This window comes from Aotus nancymaae, unplaced genomic scaffold, assembly GCF_030222135.1.
Source record: "Aotus nancymaae isolate 86718 unplaced genomic scaffold, 86718_ANA_hifiasm-v0.15.2.pri h1tg000011l, whole genome shotgun sequence".
Lineage (NCBI taxonomy): Eukaryota > Metazoa > Chordata > Mammalia > Primates > Aotidae > Aotus > Aotus nancymaae.
This window is the reverse complement of record NW_026988422.1, coordinates 73,338,961-73,358,287: the sequence shown is the minus strand read 5'-3', so window position 1 is coordinate 73,358,287 and position 19,327 is coordinate 73,338,961. Positions and strand designations below refer to the sequence as shown.

Here is a 19,327-nt window from a genome sequence, read left to right as displayed (position 1 = left end):
GTGCCTACCAGCAGTTTATGAGGGCTCTCTTTTCTCCACATCCTTGCCAGCATTTATTATTGCCTGTCTTTTGGATAAAAGCCATTCTAACTGGGGTGAGATGATATTATTGTAGTTTTGATTGCATTTCTCTGATCAACGATACTGAGTGCCTTTTCATATGCCTGTTTGCCATTTTTATGTCTTCTTTAACTTTTGATTATTTATAAATAGGTTTATCACAGGGAAATTTTAAACTGTTGAAGTGCATAAAGAAAAATCACTCATAATTTTAACATTCAGAAAGAGATATGAGGTTTTCTGACTTGTGCAGCTGGATGAATGGAAATGGCACCTACTGAAAAGGGAAGATGACAGGCAGGTGGAGGGGTGGTGGGGTGGGAGTGGGGGCGGGCAATACTTGAGGGTCAGGGAGACTGAGTTCAATTTTGAATATGTTAAGTTTGAGAAGTGTCAGCCTACTATGTCAAAGCAATCGGACTGTGTAAATTTCAGAAGTAAGTTCTGGGCTGAAGATATGTGGTAGTCATCAATCTGTAGATAGATTTTAAAATCATGAGAATGGATGAGACCACCTAGAGAGATAGAGTAGACTGAAAATGTTAAGAATTCTAGCCAGCGGAAGTCAGATGGAAGACGAAGAAATGGTGAAGGAGACTTAGGAGTGACAGAGGGGCAAGAGGAAAATCGAGTGTTTGATCAGAAGCCAAGAGAAGTAAGTATTTTAATGAGGAAGGTATGGTCAGCACTATCAAATGCTCCTGAGTGGTGAGGTAGCCTGATGAGTATACTTTGGAGTTTGCCACCTGGAGGTATTTGGTCACTTTAGCAAGAGGCGTTTCAAAGTGTGGTGAGGGCAGAGTGGGTAAATGGAAAGTGATGATAAAGTGTGACAATGTGAGTAGATGAGCCTTTAATTACATCCAGAGTGGCTGTGGATCAAGAGATGTTTTGTTTGCTTATTATTATTATTACTATTTAAATGGAAGAACGTGTTTCCAAGCTTAGCCAAATGATCTAGTGAAGAGGAAGAAAGAAGAGAGAGGGAGGGAAAGAGACCTATTGTGTAAGGGGATAGGTTGGATTGGCTTTTTAAAGATTGCCTTTTTCTGAATAATTTAAAGCTTACAAAAGTTCAAAATAAAATAGTACAGAGAATAGCTTATTCTCTGTATAAGGTATACCTTTTACCTAGATTGGCATTGTTAACATTTTACCCCATCTTCCTTCTCCTTTGCACTTTCTGCCACCACGCCCTTCTCTTCTGTACTGAACATAACTACTATATGCTTGTCATGTTCATAAATATATGTTGATAACTATTTCATCTGATTTACCATCTATATTCCAATTTTGTCAGTTAATCTAATAACATCTTTAATAGCATCCTTCCTTTTTTAGTATGTTAAAAAATTACAAGTGTATCTAGGAGAAAAAGACACATATGAATAGGAGCAAAGATAAGAATGACAGCAGTAGGCTGGTGGTGGTGACTCATACCTGTAATCCCAGCACTTTGGGAGGCCAAGGCGGGAGGAGTGCTTGATGCCAGGATTTCAAAACTAGCCTGGTCAACATAGTATGAGACACTGTCTCTACCAAAAAACAAAAAAATTAGCCAGGCATGATGGCACGTTCCTATAATCCTAGCTACCTGGGAGGCTGAGGCAGGAGGATCCCTTGAGCAGAGGAGTTTGAGGCTGCACTTAGCCATTATCACACCACAGCACCCCAGCCTGGGCAACAGAGTGAGATCTCATCTCTTAAAAAAAAATTCAAGAGAAGGAAAAAAATGGGAACAAAAGATAGATGGAAATAGACAAATAGAAAACAAGTAACAAGATGGTAGAATTAAATCCAATCATTAATGTTTTAGTTAGATGTAAATGATCTCAACAGCCCCATTGAAAGGCAGATACTGTTAAATAATAAAAACTAACTCTGTATTGCCTAGAAGCCCATTTTAAATATAAAGGCACAAAAAGATTAGAAATATACACTGTACTGAACACTAACCAAAGAATGCCAGAGTGAGCATATAAATATCAGATGAAGTAAACATCAGAAGAAGGAATATTACCAGGGATAAGAAGAGTCAGTTCATTAAGGGAATTAAACATTTATGCCCCTGGCCAGGTGCCGTGACTCGAGTCTATTAATTCCAGCACTTTGAGATGCCAAGGCAGGCGGATCACTTGAGGCCAGGAGTTTGAGACCAACCGTGGTGAAACCCCGTCTTTATGAAAAAAATACAAAAAAATTAGCCAGATATGGTGGCACTTGCTGGTAATCCCAGCTACTCAGGAGCCTGAGGCACAAGAATCATTTGAACCCGGAAGGTGGAGGTTGCTGTGAGCCCAGATTGCACCATGGCACTCCAGCCTCAGTGACAGAGCAAGACTCTGTCTCAAAAAAAAAAAAAAAAAAGAAAAAAATCCCCTAATAATGGGACGAAGCAAAAAACTAATAAAACGATAAAGAAAAATGGACAAAATTAATAAAGCAAGTAGAAATGAAATCAATAAGGATATTGGAGATGTGAACAACATTGTCAACCAATGTGACCTAATTGTCACCTATAGAATGTTCTACCCAACAACAGCAGAATATACATTCTTTTCAAGTCTACAAAGTGTATTTAATATTGGTCATACTCTGGGCCATTAAACATATCAATACATTTAAAGTGCAAAGTATGTTCTTTGTGATGGAATTATATTAGAAATCAATAGCAAAGCTGCCTGAAAAAGTTCCAAAAAGTTGTTCCAAATAAAAGTTCCGAATAAATAGCACACTTCAAGTTCCGAATAAATAACTTACAAGTCAAAGAAAAAATCAAAAGGGATAAATTAGGAAGTATTTTGAATCAAATGAAAAGACTGCATTTCAAATGTTGTAAGATGGATTGAAAGCAGTACTTGGAAAGTGGTAGCACTCACTTTCTATGTTGAGGAAAGAATAAAGGTCTCAACTGATGACCTCAGCTTCTACCTTTAATTAACTTCCACCTTTAACTACAAAAAAAGAGCAAATAAGGCCCAAAATAAGTGGAGGAAAGGAAATAGGAAATATTGGAATGAAAATTGATGAAATTGAAAAGAGGCCAAACAAGAAAAAATCGAAAGCTGATTTTGTTGAGGTAATCAGTAAAAATGAAAAACTATTACCCACACTGAGAAGGCGAAAAAAGGACAGGGATTACCAACATTTAGATTTAAAATCTATTACTCTTTATATACAAGGTTTAGAATCGCATATGAAATATGACTTTCTTTTTTTTTTTTTTTTTGAGACGGAGTTTCACTCTTGTTAACCCAGGCTGGAGTGCAATGGCGCGGTCTTGGCTCACTGCAACCTCCGCCTCCTGGGTTCAGGCAATTCTCCTGCCTCAGCCTCCTGAGTAGCTGGGATTACAGGCACGCGCCACCATGCCCAGCTAATTTTTTGTATTTTTAGTAGAGACGGGGTTTCACTGTGTTGACCAGGATGGTCTCGATCTCTTGATCTGGGTGGTCTCGATCTCTTGACCTCGTGATCCACCCGCCTCGGCCTCCCAAAGTGCTAGGATTACAGGCGTGAGCCACCGCGCCTGGCCGAGATATGACTTTCAAGATTATTGCTAGGAGAACATGTTCTTGATATAATCCCTCACTTGATAGAATTGCTCCAGGTTTTAAATTTCTCGTTGAAAATTTTCACACTTTCAAAATATTCAAAGTAATGTTTGATGTTCCATTAGTTACAACTTCTTGATAAAGCCTTTTCTACATTTTTTTTTTCGTTAGGGTATTTTGTGACTATTCCAATCTACAGAGAGCTTTGTTTTCTGGCAAAAGGATTTTCCACATTCTCTGCATTGATAGGATTTATCTTTCTTAGGAGTTCCCTGATATTCAGTGAGTTATTCTTTCTGGATGAAGATCTTCCCCTACTCATTATATAATATTTCTCTATTATGTGATTGATATGGATTGGCTGTGTCTCCACCCAGATCTCATCTTGTAGCTCCCATAATTGCCATGTGTTGTGAGAGGGACCTGGTGGGAGATCACTGAATCATGGGGGCAGGTCTTTCCTGTGCTGTTCTTGTGATAGTGAATAAGTCTCACGACATTTGATGGTTTTAGAAAGAGGACTTCCCTTGCACAAACTTTCTCTTGTCTGCTACCATTCACGTAAGATGTGACTTGCTCCTCCTTGCCTTCCACTATGATTGTGGGGCCTCCCCAGCCATGTGGAACTGCAAGTCCATTAAACCTCTTTCTTTTGTAAATTGTCCAGTCTCAGGTATGTCTTTATCAGCAGCATGAAAAAAGATTAATACAGTGACTTTTCTAGTACATCAAGTGTGACTATTGCTGAAGGTACTTTAACATTCTTTATTCTCATAGACTTTCTTTCTTCTGTATGTCCTCTGATTTTGAATTAAGGATTTGACTTCACACTGAATATTTTCTTTCCTTAACTAGTTCTCTCATGTACAGAGAGGTGTGGATTCTGGAAGAAAAAATACAGTTCCCACCTGTATTCTCCCAACTGTCCTCGTGTGTGTGTGTGTGTGTGTGTGTGTGTGTGTGTGTGTGTGTGTGTGTAGAAACTCAAAACCACAAACATTCAAGAGAAGGAGTAAAATAGCCTAGCAAGAAATCGCTGCTGAACTCTGCTTGCTGCTAACATGCAATTTTTGTATTAGAACTGTTCAATACTGAACCAAATTCAAACCGTCCGCTTTTTCTTCTTTCCCTGTTATTGATATGAGTCAATTTTACGTGGTGTTACTCTTGAAGGAAGAGGGCTCATGCACAGATTAAATGTTTTTCCACATGTATTATCTCTCTCCTTAATGTTATGGATCTTGAAGAACTGAAATGGGCCGGACATGGTAGCTCACACCTGTAGGCCCAGCAGTTTGGGAGGGCAAGGTGGGTGAATCAGTTGAGCCTAAGAGTTTGAGACCAGCCAGGGCAACATGGCGAAACCCCATCTCTACAAAAAATACAAAAATGAGCCGGGCATAATGGCACATGCTAGTCCCGGCTACACTGGGGGCTGAGGTAGGAGGATTGCTTGAGCCCAGGAGGCTGAGACCGCAGCGAGCCATGATCACGCCACTGCACTCCAGCCTGAATGACAGAGTGAGACTCTGTCTCAAAGAAAGAAAGAAAAGTCTGAAATGCTGGCCTTGGCCTCCTGGGAGCTATTTATTCAGGTAATCAACTTTCCAAAGTTGTCCTGTATAATATAGCTGTGACTTGAGAATTCTCCTCTGCCACCCATTGCTCTTACTTCAGAACAGGGCTCTGGCACGCCATCCACAGGATTCTTTATGCAGGGCCCAGTTGCTGCCCAGCTTGCAGGGCAAGGTCAGAGGCACATTCTAGATTGTCCTCGACTCAGCTGCTTTTAGGAAGGGGCAGAGTCCTGAAGCTAGACACCCTGTACTTTCAGTTTGGGATTATACCTAAACCTGGATGCCCAGGTCCTGCTTCCCAAGGGCTTCTAATCCTCTTGAAAAGTGGGTCATTTCTGTAGAGATTTCCTTGTGAAAATTAAGAAGAGTGAAAAGTCAAAGCTGCTAGAAATAAAAGTAGAGTGTCAGGAAGAAGTGTACATGCTGGGAGAATTTGAGGGCAGCCAGTGTGAGCAGCAGAAAGGTGCTAATGATGTTTTTATTGCCTGTAATCTAAAAAGCATGTGAATACTAGCAAAAACTGTTGTGGCTGCTTGGAACAAGGAAATACGTGAGTGGGAGAAAAAAAATCAAGGCATTTGTTAAAGGAAGCAGCAGATTACAGTTGAGGTCGATTCTGATTTACAGTATTGCTATCTCTTTCAGAGGGTTTCATTATAGCCTTCATTCTCTGTGATGCACTTTATAACTTCTCTAAGTGTATAGAATGAAGAAGTTTGCAACTAGAAGAGACCTGGAAAACAGTCATCTGTCCTTATTTTAAAATGAGGAACCTGGGCTTCAGAGAAGAATCACAGAACAATACAGAGGAATAATAAAATAATAAATATTTGGCATTTATATGACTGTTTTGTTTATAAAATACTTTTATAGTATTTATTATTATTGTAGATAATTGCAGTGATCATTTCCTGAACAGTTATCATGTGCAGATCCGTGATGAGCTCATTCTTCTGTGATGATTGTTATATTTAATACAACTCTATGATATTATGATTATCCTCTGTATTCGTCCATTTTCACACTGCTATAAAGAACTACCTGAGACTGAGTAATTTATAGAGAAGAGGTTTGACTCACAGTTTACAGACTTAACAGGAAGCATGACTGGGGAGGCCTCAGGAAACTTAGAATCAAGGCAGAAAGCAAAGGTGAAGCAAAGACCTTCTTCACATGATGGCGGGAGAGAGAGAATGAAAAAGGGAATTGACACACACTTTCAAACAACCAGATCTGGGGAGAACAAGGGGGAAGTCAGCCCCCATGATTCAATCACCTCCCACTAGGCCCCTGCCCTGACAGGGATTACAATTCCAGATGAGATTTGGGTAGGGTAGGGATACAGAGCCAAATCGTATCAACCTCATTATATTTTATTTATTATTTTAAGTTATTATTTTTTGAGACAGGGTCTCTAACTCCTGGGCTCAAGTTATCCTCCCACCTCAGCTTCCCAAAGTGCTAACATTATATAGGCATGAGCCACTGCGCCTGGCTGATTATCCCCATTTTATAAGTTAAAAAATTCTGGCCATTCATGGTGGTTTGCACCTGTATTCCCAGTTACTTGGGAGGCGGAGATGGGAAGATCGCTTGAGCCCAGGAGTTTGAGACCAGCCTGGGCAGTGTAGGAGGACCATCTCTCTTAAAGTATTAAAAAGTTTAAAAATTAAAAAAATAAATTCAGAAGGCTAGAGAGGTTAAGTAATTTGCCCAGAGTGGCACCGCTAGCTAGTAAGTAGCATACCAACATGGTCTGACCTCCAGCTCACCCTCTTAGCTGATTGATAAGCCTTTCCTTTGCTTTTTAATAGTGCCATGGGTCATATTCCTAATTGTGACAAAATTGAGGCCAGTATTCATTCCCCTAAGGAACTTTATGAATCAATTAGTTGAAGTCAGGAGTGGAATTAATATACAAAACACAAATCACCATGTTCTCTATAGTTGTTCGATGTTAATTTCACATTTGGTTCTGGACTACCTAGCATCCAGAGCAAATAGGAAAACACGAGCAAGTACAGCTACAGTCAGGGTCCATGCAACAAAATGTTTTTTTAGAGAGGCATAAGTCCTCCTGCCATGGGATAGTTCTTCTGTGATGGCTTATGGAGGAGAGACTGATGAGTGGATGTCAGTGTCCACGAGCTGTTCAATAAATGCACGAGTGAATTTTCTAAGGCTGTTGATTCATCTTTTCTCAATGTAGACCAGTGTTTAATGTCAGGGCAATTCTTTGAAGGGCAAAGGCTGTGTGTTCCAAGTATACAGATCTCAGATGGTCTGACTTTATTCCAGAATAAATTGTAGAGCATTCTATATAAAGAAGAACAGCTAAGATTTACAGGGCTTTTCTTTACTGTATGCTAAAAGCTATAAATAAGAACTGAATGGGCATTGTCCCACTGAATCCTCATACACTTGTCTCTGTGTTATTATCTCAGCTCTATATAAAATATGCCTAAGGTTAAAAACCAGAAAAAAGGACTTCAGAATTTTGTTTTCACTAGGTGATTAGATTGAGTGTCTTTTCCGTTTCCTTATACTATTGCTCTTTTAAATGAATGAACATATTCTGCTTTCATACTTGAAAAAGCTTTCCAGGAACTTACTGTTAACTTTCAACTTTGAATGATGGAAAAATCAAAGAGATTGATTCATCATAACTGTAATTATGGACTGTTTGTTATCCAGTGTAAGGTCCAATTGAAAAATAATGTGTTGATGATTAAGTTAATGGTCAGTTGGCTTGCGTGCTTTTATTTATTTATTTATTTATTTATTTATTTATTTATTTATTTTTTGAGACGGAGTTTCACTCTTCCTACCCAGGCTGGAGTGCAATGGTGCCATCTCGGCTCACCGCAACCTCCGCCTCCTGGGTTCAGGCAATTCTCCTGCCTCAGCCTCCTGAGTAGCTGGGATTACAGGCACGCGCCACCATGCCCAGCTAATTTTTGTATTTTTGGTAGAGACGGGGTTTCACCATGTTGACCAGGATGGTCTTGATCTCTTGACCTTGTGATCCACCCGCCTCGGCCTCCCAAAGTGCTGGGATTACAGGCTTGAGCCACCGCGCCCGGCCATGCTTTTATTTATTAATATCTTGTCTGGCTTGTTCTAAACCAGGCAGTTGTCTATTAAAGGTATTATTTTTCTAAATTTATCCTTTTTCTAGTCTTAGATTCTGTCATAAAACACCTGCTGTTATGTATTATGGTTGCTTATTTTGGCTCCTATTGAACAAAGGCCAAGGTATAGCAAGGATGAAGGTTTTGGTTGATTTCACATTTCAATTGGCCTCTTAGTTCTTTTCTATAATCAGGAAACTGCATAGAAATTAAGGTTACCTTATCTTGAAATCATAATCATAGGACCGTTTTGTGGTATCTCCTACAGATATTGACCCATCCATGTATTTATTTAATTACCCATTTAGAGAATGGTGAATATGTTTCACTATAGAGATGGGGAAGAATTAGGAGACACAGACACTGATCTAAAGATTTTTTGAAAAAAATATGTGGGCTGGGCACAGTGGCTCACACCTGTAATCCCAGCACTTTGTGGGGCTGAGGCAGGCAGATCACGAGGTCAGGAGTTCAAGACCAGCCTGGCCAACGTGGTGAAACTCTGTCTCTACTAAAAATATATAAATTAGCTAGGTGTGTTGGCGAGCGCTTGTAATCCTAGCTACTGGGGAGGCTGAGGCAGGAGAATCACTTGAACCTGGGAGGCAGAGGTTGCAGTGAGCTGAGATCATGCCACTGTATTCCAGCCTGGACAACAGAGCAAGACTCCATCTCAAAATAAAAATTTATGTGGTAGGGAAGATGAAAGAAATATTGCCACTTCTTTTACAGCCAGATATTAGATGAATAGTATAGGCAAGAAAACCTCTAAGAGTTCAGGAGGGCAGCACTGTCCCCTAGCGGAAGTATGGGCCTGGAGCTGGACGTGTTGAAGGATGGGTAGGATTTGAAACAGTGATGGAGCAAAGAGGCGGTAAATGAACGCAGTGCAGGTGCCAGCCATGTGCCCCGCCTCCTGCTCCTTTTGCTGGCACTGTGCTCTCTATGTGGAGTTCTTCAGAGACCCTCTTCTCCTATGGTGTCCACCTCAGTGCCTGAAATCTCTTCCTTCTAGATCCCTGTTTTCTTACAAATCTCTCTCCCTGCTCAGATTTGCATACCTAAATATGTCAGCTATCATGCTGTTAATGCAGCCCTCCCATTAACAGAATCCACTCACCTTGGATTTTTACCTTTTTTTTTTAACCTTTGCAACAGCAAGGAGTATAGTACATAACTATAAATGAATTGTGTACGGCCGAGTCAGCTGACATGATGAGAGTTGGGAAGGATTAAGGATGGGTTTGCATGGAAGGATGAAGCTTTAAAGTCCAGAATAAGGTATTAGGACTTCGTGCTGTTGAATACCAATGAGGCTTTGAAGCTTTATGAGCAGGAGATGTACATAACAAAAAAGTAACAATTCCTACCTGGGTTTGATAGAAATAAGATTTTATTGGTTCAGATTTCTCTATTCTGTAACTGTTTGTTGTTGTTGTTCTTTTGTTCTGTTTTGTTTTTTGAAATGGAGTTTTGCTCTTGTTGCCCAGGCTGGAGTGCAGTGACGTGGTCTTGGCTCACTGCAACCTCTGCCTCCCAGGTTCAAGCCTGGAGGTGAACATGTGATTCTCCTGCCTCAGCTTCCGAAGTAGGTGGGATTACAGGTGCCCACCACCATGCCCAGATAATTTTTGTATTTTTAGTAGAGATGGGGTTTCACCATGTTGGCCAGGCTGGTCTTGAACTCCTGGCCTCAGGTGATCTGCCCGACACAGCCTCCCAAAGTGCTGGGATTACAGGCGTGAGCCACCATGTCTGGCCTGTAACTGGGGTTTTTACTCATTTTCCCTCCAATTATATAGTAAAACTTGATTTCTTCCATTAAGGCAGATTATTTTCTCTTTATTTTCCAACATTTCTATAGTAAACTGGAAGAAAATATTATCCTCTGAATTCACTTATCAGAGATGACAGCTTACTATTTTTGAGGTCACTTACACCTACCATCCTTACAGTCTTTCTATGCAAACACATTGTATCCCTCCCCCACCCCTTCACTGTCATGGCCTCCAAAAGTCATAATCTGAATTTTGTGTCTCAAACTAGAGAAGGCTTGTATGATCCCTTTTGAAAGACTGCTTCATCTTTTTAAACCCTAATTTTTAAACATTTTTTAACTCCTGGAAAAGTCAATATGTGGCACAATGAATATGAACCCTTCCTTTCTACTAAATCTAGGACCGGGCTTACAGTCCAAATAACTTGCCATTTTTATTGTTTTCTCTTTCACTCTCCCCAGGTTTATTGCAGTTTCTAATTTGAGCTCACTGTGATAGCCAGACGCTAGACTCCTTCATTTTCAAGAGGATTTCTCTGTGTGCACTGACCCTGAAGCTTAGAACTGTGAACCACAGAAAACTATACATAATGGAACTTCCAAGGAAAAAATTTATATAGTTTTGTTGGACTTTTTGAATATATCTTCCCCTGTGGTGAAAGATGATTACCTTCCTAGGAAACTGCTTATAAACAAACAAGTAGGAAAAAATAACATTTCTAGTCTCTCTCTCTCTATGACATATAGATATCACATGTATTAAGTAGTTTGGAAACTAAAAAATATATATATGTTATGGAACATGAAGAAAGTCCATTTTGCCAAGGATTGTTTATAAAGTGGAAGATGTTTTCCAGTTGTATGTACAAAAAAAATAAATGCATGGGACTGGCAGAGTCAGGAAGGATTTGTAAAGATCGTTGGTCCAGTGGTCTTTAAGCCATGATCCTCAATCCTGGATCCTTTGGGGACACATTCAAAGACACTGCTAGATAGGGAAGAATGGGAAGCCCTTCAAACCAAATAGTTCTGTCTTCATCTCCTCTACACGAGGCTTTCCATTTTCATATAAAGAAGAACCTTTCCTACAGCTAAAAAAAGAAAAATTAGTTTGCCAACAGTTGATAGAGTCCAATGACCCAGGCAATTTCTGAATACATTCTGCAGACTATTAACAATAAGCACAGATAAACACATAGATCTATGTGGTTCCTAATGTTGTGATCCTAATTTGTAACCACAGTAAAGTATGTTTAGGTAACTACTATTAGCAGTATACACAAAAGACTCAACATCATATTTGAAATTAGAATTTTCTGAACATATTCTTCCTCTGAAGGCGGGGTGGGAGGGGACACATTTCTTCTTAGGTATGAAATCTAATGTCAGTAGAATTACTGAAATTGCTTTGTGAAGAGGTAATTTTAGGTTTGAACGTTGTGACAGCAGGTGGAGCTAGTAGTAGGAACTCTATTTCTAGGCTTTGAAAGAGCTAGATGTATACAGCTTATGTTAATGTGTTTTCATTGTAGAGCTTCAGGAATAGCATGTTATTATGTATTGGCTTTGGAAAGTGATTGTATTACTACAACATGAGAGCTGAGCTGAATGGAAACTTCTCTGTGCATTTTAGAACAGGGGCTTGTATTTGGATAAGTGTTGTCTTAGAAGACTAAGACAAAGACATAGAAGGGAGGGGTTATGTTCACACAATATGTACTTGATGAGTTTAACCTCTAGTGTGTGGACTTTAAGAAATAAAGTATATGATTTTCTGGGAAAATAGCGTGAGAGAAATTGATTATACATACAGAGTAATTTGTGTTACTGGGTATCTTTTCCTTTTAAGTGGTAATAGGCATACAGTTTAAATCTACACACATTTTCTAGTAAAAGCTAAAGATCATTTGTTTTTATCCTGCAATATTGTGAAATAAAGACCCGAATACTTCATAGCTGCAAATACTCATTAGTTATCTGAATACGTAATTTAAAAGATGTCGCCACTCATGTACTTTTTTTTCCTTGTGAGTTACACAATGAACCATGGAATTGTGCTTTTTTTTTCCCTTTATCATTTCTCTAAGTCAAATGCAATGATAAGAGCAAATATTATGGATGTAGTTCTCTCTGAATTTTGGTTGGTTTCTACTACATCATGTTTTAAGAATTTGGGTTTCTGAAGTGACTATTTTGCTGGCTCCGTGAATAGGAAGTGACCTACTTTTTGGCATTCATATGCAGAATAATAAGATCATTTAAAACATTTTTTTTTTCTTTTTTTGAGGCAGAGTCTTGTTCTGTCACCCAGGCTGGAGTGCAGTGGCACGATCTCAGCTCACTGCAACCTCCACCTCCTAGGTTCAGGTGATTCTTGTGCCTCAGCCTCCCAAGTAGCTGGGATTACAGGTGCATGCCGCCACACCTGGCTAATTTTTGTATTTTTAGTAGAGACAGGTTTTGCTATGTTGGCCAGGTTGGTCTCAAACTCCTGACCTCAGGTGATCCACCTACCTCAGCCTCCCAAAGTGCTGGGATTACAGGCATGAGCCATCACACCTGGCTAATTTTTATATTTTTAGTAGAGACAGATTTTGCCATGTTGGCCATGCTGGTCTGGATCTCCTGACCTCAATCGATCTGCCCACCTTGGCCTCCCAAAGTGTTGGGATTATAGGCATGAGCCACCACACCTGGTCTAAAATACACATTTTAAGCCTGGTGTGGTGGCATATGCCTTTAGTTCCAGCTAATGGGGAGATTGAGGTGGAGGATCACTTGAGGCTAGGATTTTGAGGCTGCAGTGCGCAGTGGTCATGCCTGTGACTAGCCCCTGCACTCCAGCCTGGGCAACAGAGGGAGACCTTGTCTCTAGGAGAAACTCCCCCCCTACCAACGTACACATTTTAATGTTTTTGCTAAAAACTGGAAATAACATCTTATTTGTTATTCATTGAATGTTACTTACTCAGCAAACATGTAATGCATGCCTACTGTCTGCTGGGCATCATGCTAATCGTGGGATAAAATTTTGAACACCATACACTGCTTTCCCTCAGCATGTCTCAGACAGACATGCGGCCAAATAATTACCATAGATCCTAATCACTTCTGTGATTGCATAATCAACAAAGGACTGTCGGGTCACAGAAAAAGGACTCAGCTGAGAGAAATCAGAGACACATTCAAACAGGAAATGTTGCCTGGGTTGCATCTGGAAGGAGATGTAAACATTCACTAGGAGAAAAAAAGGAGCAAGTGCATGATTCCAGGCAGCGTGTTTCATACAGGCAAAGGTGTGGAGTATGAAAGGGCCTCTTGTCTTGGGGAAGCACCAGGACGTTGACTAGGAAGCCTTGAGAGGTAGACTGGGGTATGTTTCTGAAGGCCCTCATAGGACATGGCATTATCAGTGAATGAATTATTCAAGAATTTCAGCTACTCTAGATGCTACTTAATTGACTAGCTTTTGGTGTTCATGAAAGTAAAGTTACGGATATGACCTTATGGGAACATGACATGGCTAGACTTCAATTTTAACCTCAGCAATTTTGCATATGTTCTTTGCCACAACAGTTATTAGTTAATAATGGAGCTGCATCAATTTTTTTTTCTTTTTTTTTGAGATGGAGTCTTGCTCTGTCACACAGTCTGGAGTGCAGTGGCACAATCTCAGCTCACTACAACCTCCGCCTCCTGGTTTTAAGTGATTCCCCTGCCTCAGCCTCCCGAGTAGCTGGGACTACAGGCACGCACCACCACACCCAGCTAATTTTTGTATTTTTAGTGGAACCGGGGTTTCACCACATTGGCCAGGATGGTCTCGATCTCCTGACCTTTGACCTCATGATTTACCCACCTTGGCCTCCCAAACTGCTGGGATTACAGGGGTGAGCCACTATGCCTAGCGTGGAACTGCATCAGTGTGTATCCCCACAACTATGGAAAAAATGCTACACGTGCTAATTTACTACAGTACATATGATTGAGCACCTGTCAGGCACTCAGGTAGGTGAGGGAGATATGTCTTGTCCAGAGGACAGCCAGCCACCTCCTGAACTTCTCCTCTTGCTTGTCTCTGGAGCGCTTCACACTTCACACATCTGAATGGCAACTCTTCATCTTGCCCCAATTTTGCTCTTCCCCCAGACATTCTCCTTCCTTTAAGTAGCTCTTCCAGCCAGAATCTACGGGATATTCTTGACATCTCCTTTCTCACCCGCCACATCTAGTTCTTCATCACGCTATGTCATTTAGATTCTAAAATATATCTGGAAACCTTCCACTCCTCTCATCCCCACTGCCAGCAACCTGGCAACCACATCTCTTGCCGGTAGGCTCCTAGCTGGTCTGTCTTTTTACGTTTTTTTGCTCCCCCACCCCAATCCTTTTTTCAAGATAATAGCCAGAAAGATCTTTCAAAAATCAGGTCATATAACTTCCCAATTCAGACCTTCTGTTGACTTCCTCTTGCACTTAAATAAAACCCAAATTATTTACCGTGACCCACAGGAGCCTGTGAGTTTTGGCCCCTGCCTCCCTCCCCAGCCTCATCTTATATCACTTCTCTCTGGCTCACTTCGTTCCAGCCACAGCAGCCTTTTTTCATTTTCCCGCCCTGCCACCCCACGGCCTTGGCACAGGCTGTTTCTACTGCCAGCAATGCTCTTCTTCGCAACATTAGCCAGTTGGTATCGTCTCAAGGTTTATATCTTGGCTTAAATATCTCCTCCTTGAAGGGATCTCTCCTTCACCAGAGTCTACTCTACATGAGGATTCCTGGGCATGTTTTTCACAACCTCATGTCATTTCCCTCATTGCCCATGCCACACTTTGCAATGAGGTGTGTGTTTGCATTTGAAACTGTGTAATGACTGCCTTCCCCACCAGACAGGTCGCTCCCTTGGGAGCATGTATGTTCTCTTTTCCCCTCTATTTCCAAAGCTTAATACAGTGCCTGGCCCACAGTAGGTCCCAAAACATTATAAAGGACTTATTTGAAAACAGAAAGACAGATCTTTGTTTTAAGTTGATAAATCTTTAAATATAAATAAAGATGTAGGAAATTAAGAAAATCATTTCTACATTTTTTAAATGATTGGAACTATTTTAGAAAAGTATACAGCTTAGTATTACCTCACTAAAAGAAAAAATGTGCATGTGGTTATTGTATGGTTGGAGGCTATTTTTAAAACGGAGCGATGAAGTTTTTTATGGAAATCCTGAGTTATATAAATGAACCACTCTTTTTATATATTTAGAGCTCAGTTCACCAAAATGTTTAAATTCTTGGCTTCGCTCTTTAAACCTACTACAAAGATCACATTAGAATTCATTTTAATAGACATTGTAAGCACAGTATCCAATCTCATTTTATCATGCTGGGCTCTTTTATTATAAGAGTCACAGGAAGCTGAGCCTGAGGCTGCTCCACACGTTGTGGGGTGTATCCAGGGCTGGGGATGGTGCCAGCTCTATTGTTTATGTAATATTCTCTCCACCTTTATCTGTGGTATGCAATTGGTATTGACTTTTAAGAAACTACTTCTCTGACCCGATCTCCCAGTTGGAAAAAAAAAACCTGCCGTTGTGACATCTGGCTAGGAAAAAAGGGATCAAAGAAGCATAAGGAAAGAAATTAGGAGACCTTATTTAATAAGTAGTTTCATGCCTATTCGAGCTGTTAGAGGGAAGAGTGTTAAACTTTTTCAAGTTCGCCATTCCTTTACCCCTGGAAAAAGCTCAATGAACCCTAAAAGTCTCTTGCATTTTCACTATTGATTTCTAGTGTTGGGTCTGTTAAATGTTAGCTTCTAGCAAAATGCCTTTTTAGGTCTTCAGGAAACTTTACAGATCATGAGTAAATACTGTTCACCAAAATAAAGATAAAATTTGATTATTGGTGATATTTCTGACTGTTCATTTCTGTTTAATTTTTTCTTAAAGAGGAAGACAGTAATCTTTGACAAATTGTTTTTTCCCCAACTTTTAGGTATATTACTTGAGGAGTTTTTAAATATTGTAAGGAAGAAGAAGGAAGCTCAACGATATCGGAGTGAAGTAAGACACATCTTCACAGCCTTTGACACGCACTGTAAGTGTCTCTGAAGTGTTTTGATATAAAAAAAATTCCTATTAAGGGATTGCGAATAGGATTATATACCCAGTAAATCAAGCATATAATATACTTGGAAGATTAGATTACTGTATTCATTAGCTGTTACCTTAGGTATTGGTGCACGTTTTTTTCTGCATTGTGATCTTAAATTCTTAACATTTATCATGGATGAAATAGTATTTACAGGCTGGGTGCAGTGGCTCACACCTGTAATCCCAGCACTTTGGGAGGTTGAGGCGGGCAGATCACCTGAGGTCGGGAGTTCAAGACCAGCCTGACCCACATAGAGAAACCCCGTCTCTACTAAAAATACAAAAATTAGCTGGGCATGGTGGCGCATGCCTGTAATCCCAACTACTTGGGAGGCTGAGGCAGGAGAATCACTTAAACCCAGGAGGCAGAGGTTGTGGTGAGCTGAGATTGTGCCATTGCACTCCAGTCTGGATAACAAGAGCGAAACTCTGCCTCAAAAAAAAAAAAAAAGTATTTACAGTTACATAGTTGTATTAATATATTATACCTTGATGGTCATGGGGACAGCAAAAGGAGTGGCCATGGGGGATATAGGACATGAACCACCTATGGAGGTGTGGGAGACTGTGTGGCTTCTTTGTCAGCTCTTGCTCTGACCTACATATGATTGGTGGAATTATTTTCCCACATAGGGTGTGGCTGGGAGGGGTGGCTGCAGACCTCCTAAGCCCCATAGATCATATACAGAATGAAAAGACTTGTGGAGACTAGGTTCAATGTCTTGGCTGCCATTATGGTTTCCTTCCAAATATTAACATTTCATGATTCTAATACCAGGCAAGGGAAAAGACGTGAATTTTGAAGACTGCATTGTTTTGGTAACAAAGACTCAAAGTCTAACACCATTGTTATAGTGCACATCTCATATATGAATCCCTGGGACTGAGAGAATCAGCAAAATGATAGGGTCACAAGTGACCTTCAAGATCAGCTGGGACTACACTGAAGTAAAGTATGATTAGATTCTTAAATTCTTCAGATGAGACAACCTCAGATTACCTTATATGTAAAATGAATCATAAATTACTGCTTTTCTCCTAGTGATACATTAAAATAAGTTTTGCACAAATGTTACGGCTAAAGTAACATTTCACAGGGCTCCTCAAAGTAAGTGACTATTTTTTATTGTTTTCAAATAGATCGTGGATTTTTAACTTTGGAAGATTTCAAAAAAGCATTTAGGCAGGTGGCTCCCAAATTACCAGAAAGGACTGTTCTTGAGGTATTCAGGTAAGGCATCAAAATCTTACTGTATACCCACCTTTTGATGTACCATTTGCTTTTACACATTTTTGACTTTATAGAAAGCACTTATTTATTCTGATTTTTCAGCCAAGAACATTTTTGTCTTGCAGCCTAGTGTCATGATCCAGGAGGGAAATCTATAGTTAGCTGTCTTTCCATGCCCTTGACAGTGCACTGTAAAGGGAGGAGGGGCTTGTACACCAGCCAGGTGCATACAAGCACTTGTGAGTAGGGGCAGGAGAGGAACAGGAAGAAAGTGGAACTTCTTCAGATACTTCTATATGAACCAAGGGAAAATGAAGCTTTATTAATATTTAGCACGGATGCTGGTGTCCTCACATGGTCTGTATTTCAGACAAACACAGGTTACATGTGGCTCTTGAGTTGTCTGGAAAGAACGGTTGGAGTTGCCTGATGGTAGCCTCCTCCTTCACTTGCTTTCAAAGCTACTGACATATTGCAGTTCACACGTACCTGATAAAGTGGATTTAAAGATTACATTATGTGGTTCTTATGAACGAATCCTGACAAAATGGACAAGTGTCTTAAAAGCAGTTTCTGATAGGAAACTGCAGATTGAAGGTAGTATGAATAGTGCAAACACACGCTGATGTGAGAACACAGCAGAGCTGTCTCTTCTGTGACTCCCAGCATGAGCTCTTCATCAACCTTGTTACCAGGTGCATTCATTAGGGTTTGGCACACCAGCGAGAGCCAGAAAACCCAAAAGAATGGAAACTCAAAAAAGATAGAAATTCATTTCTCTGTCACGTAAACATAGGCAAACCAGGGCTTAATGTTGACCACACAGTCAGGAAGGATCCAGATTGCCCCTTTTCTTGTTGCTTTGGCTGCATCAACACCTGGCTTCTCCCTCTTACTTCAAGATGGTTGCTTAAGTTTCAGCAGTCAAATCTGAATTCCAGCTGGTAGAAGGAAAAGAAAGCAGGAAGGTATTCCACTCCTTTTCAGGGTATATATGTTTTCTACATACAACCCAGTGACCAAAACTTAGTTCCAAGGTCATGCATAGCTGCAAGGGGGAAGGGTTCTGGAAAATGTAGTCTTTGCTCTGGGCAATGATGAGCCCAAGAATAGAGGTTCTGATGCCAAGGAAGAGGGAGAAAGAATGGATATTGGGGAACATCGGGAACATCTGGCAGATGTTCCCATTTGGCATAAAAGTAATTTAATGAAATATGACCACAGCCAACCCTTCTCAATAGAAATTATTAAGCAGGTTACTTGAATAAGAATTTGCAGTCATCATCATTAAAATATATGAAATTCATTTGCTGGATCGTTGACAAGCTACTGAGCAAGCTATTGAAGAAGAGCAAAGAAGTTAAAGCCAGATGCATACAAAGTGCTTATAGGAAAATATTACTTAGTTGATTTTGTAAAAGCAAGTCCTTTAAAATGTAGCATCTTTGTATTTTGTGATGAGATAAGTAATATCAATATACTTCTACCACAGGTTGTTTTCAACAAAGGAACTAAAAATTGATAGTCATTTTCCTTTTACAAAAAGACAAGTTGTCCAAATTTGCTGTCTTTATGTGTTAATTGGTTTTAGTAGATACTACCTTGTAGAGATTTTTGAAAAATATATTTAAATATGTCCATTCAAGATACAGGCAAGGTTTTAACAATGAATGAGAAAGTAACACCTTCTTAGAAGAAAAGCTGTGCTACAGGGAGAACATTTTTGAAATACACATTTGAAAATGTTATTTTAAAACATAATGTATGTCACCTGTTAAAACTCTTCATATCTGCATGTTTGATACATTTAAAATGGAATGTCCTAGCTGAACGTGGTGACTCACACC

General features: G+C 40.0%; 1 protein-coding gene across 3 annotated transcripts in view; it reads left to right on the top strand.

Annotated features, from left to right (window-relative positions):
• Positions 1 to 19,327, top strand: part of EFCAB11 (EF-hand calcium binding domain 11) — a 163,546-nt gene that overhangs the window by 8,253 nt on the left and 135,966 nt on the right. For all 3 annotated transcript variants that reach the window (XM_012453097.2, XM_012453098.3, XM_012453099.2), the window contains exons 4-5: positions 16,092 to 16,193; positions 17,390 to 17,480. In XM_012453097.2, coding sequence (XP_012308520.1) covers positions 16,092 to 16,193; positions 17,390 to 17,480 — 193 coding nt within the window. The remainder of the gene's footprint in view (positions 1 to 16,091; positions 16,194 to 17,389; positions 17,481 to 19,327) is intronic.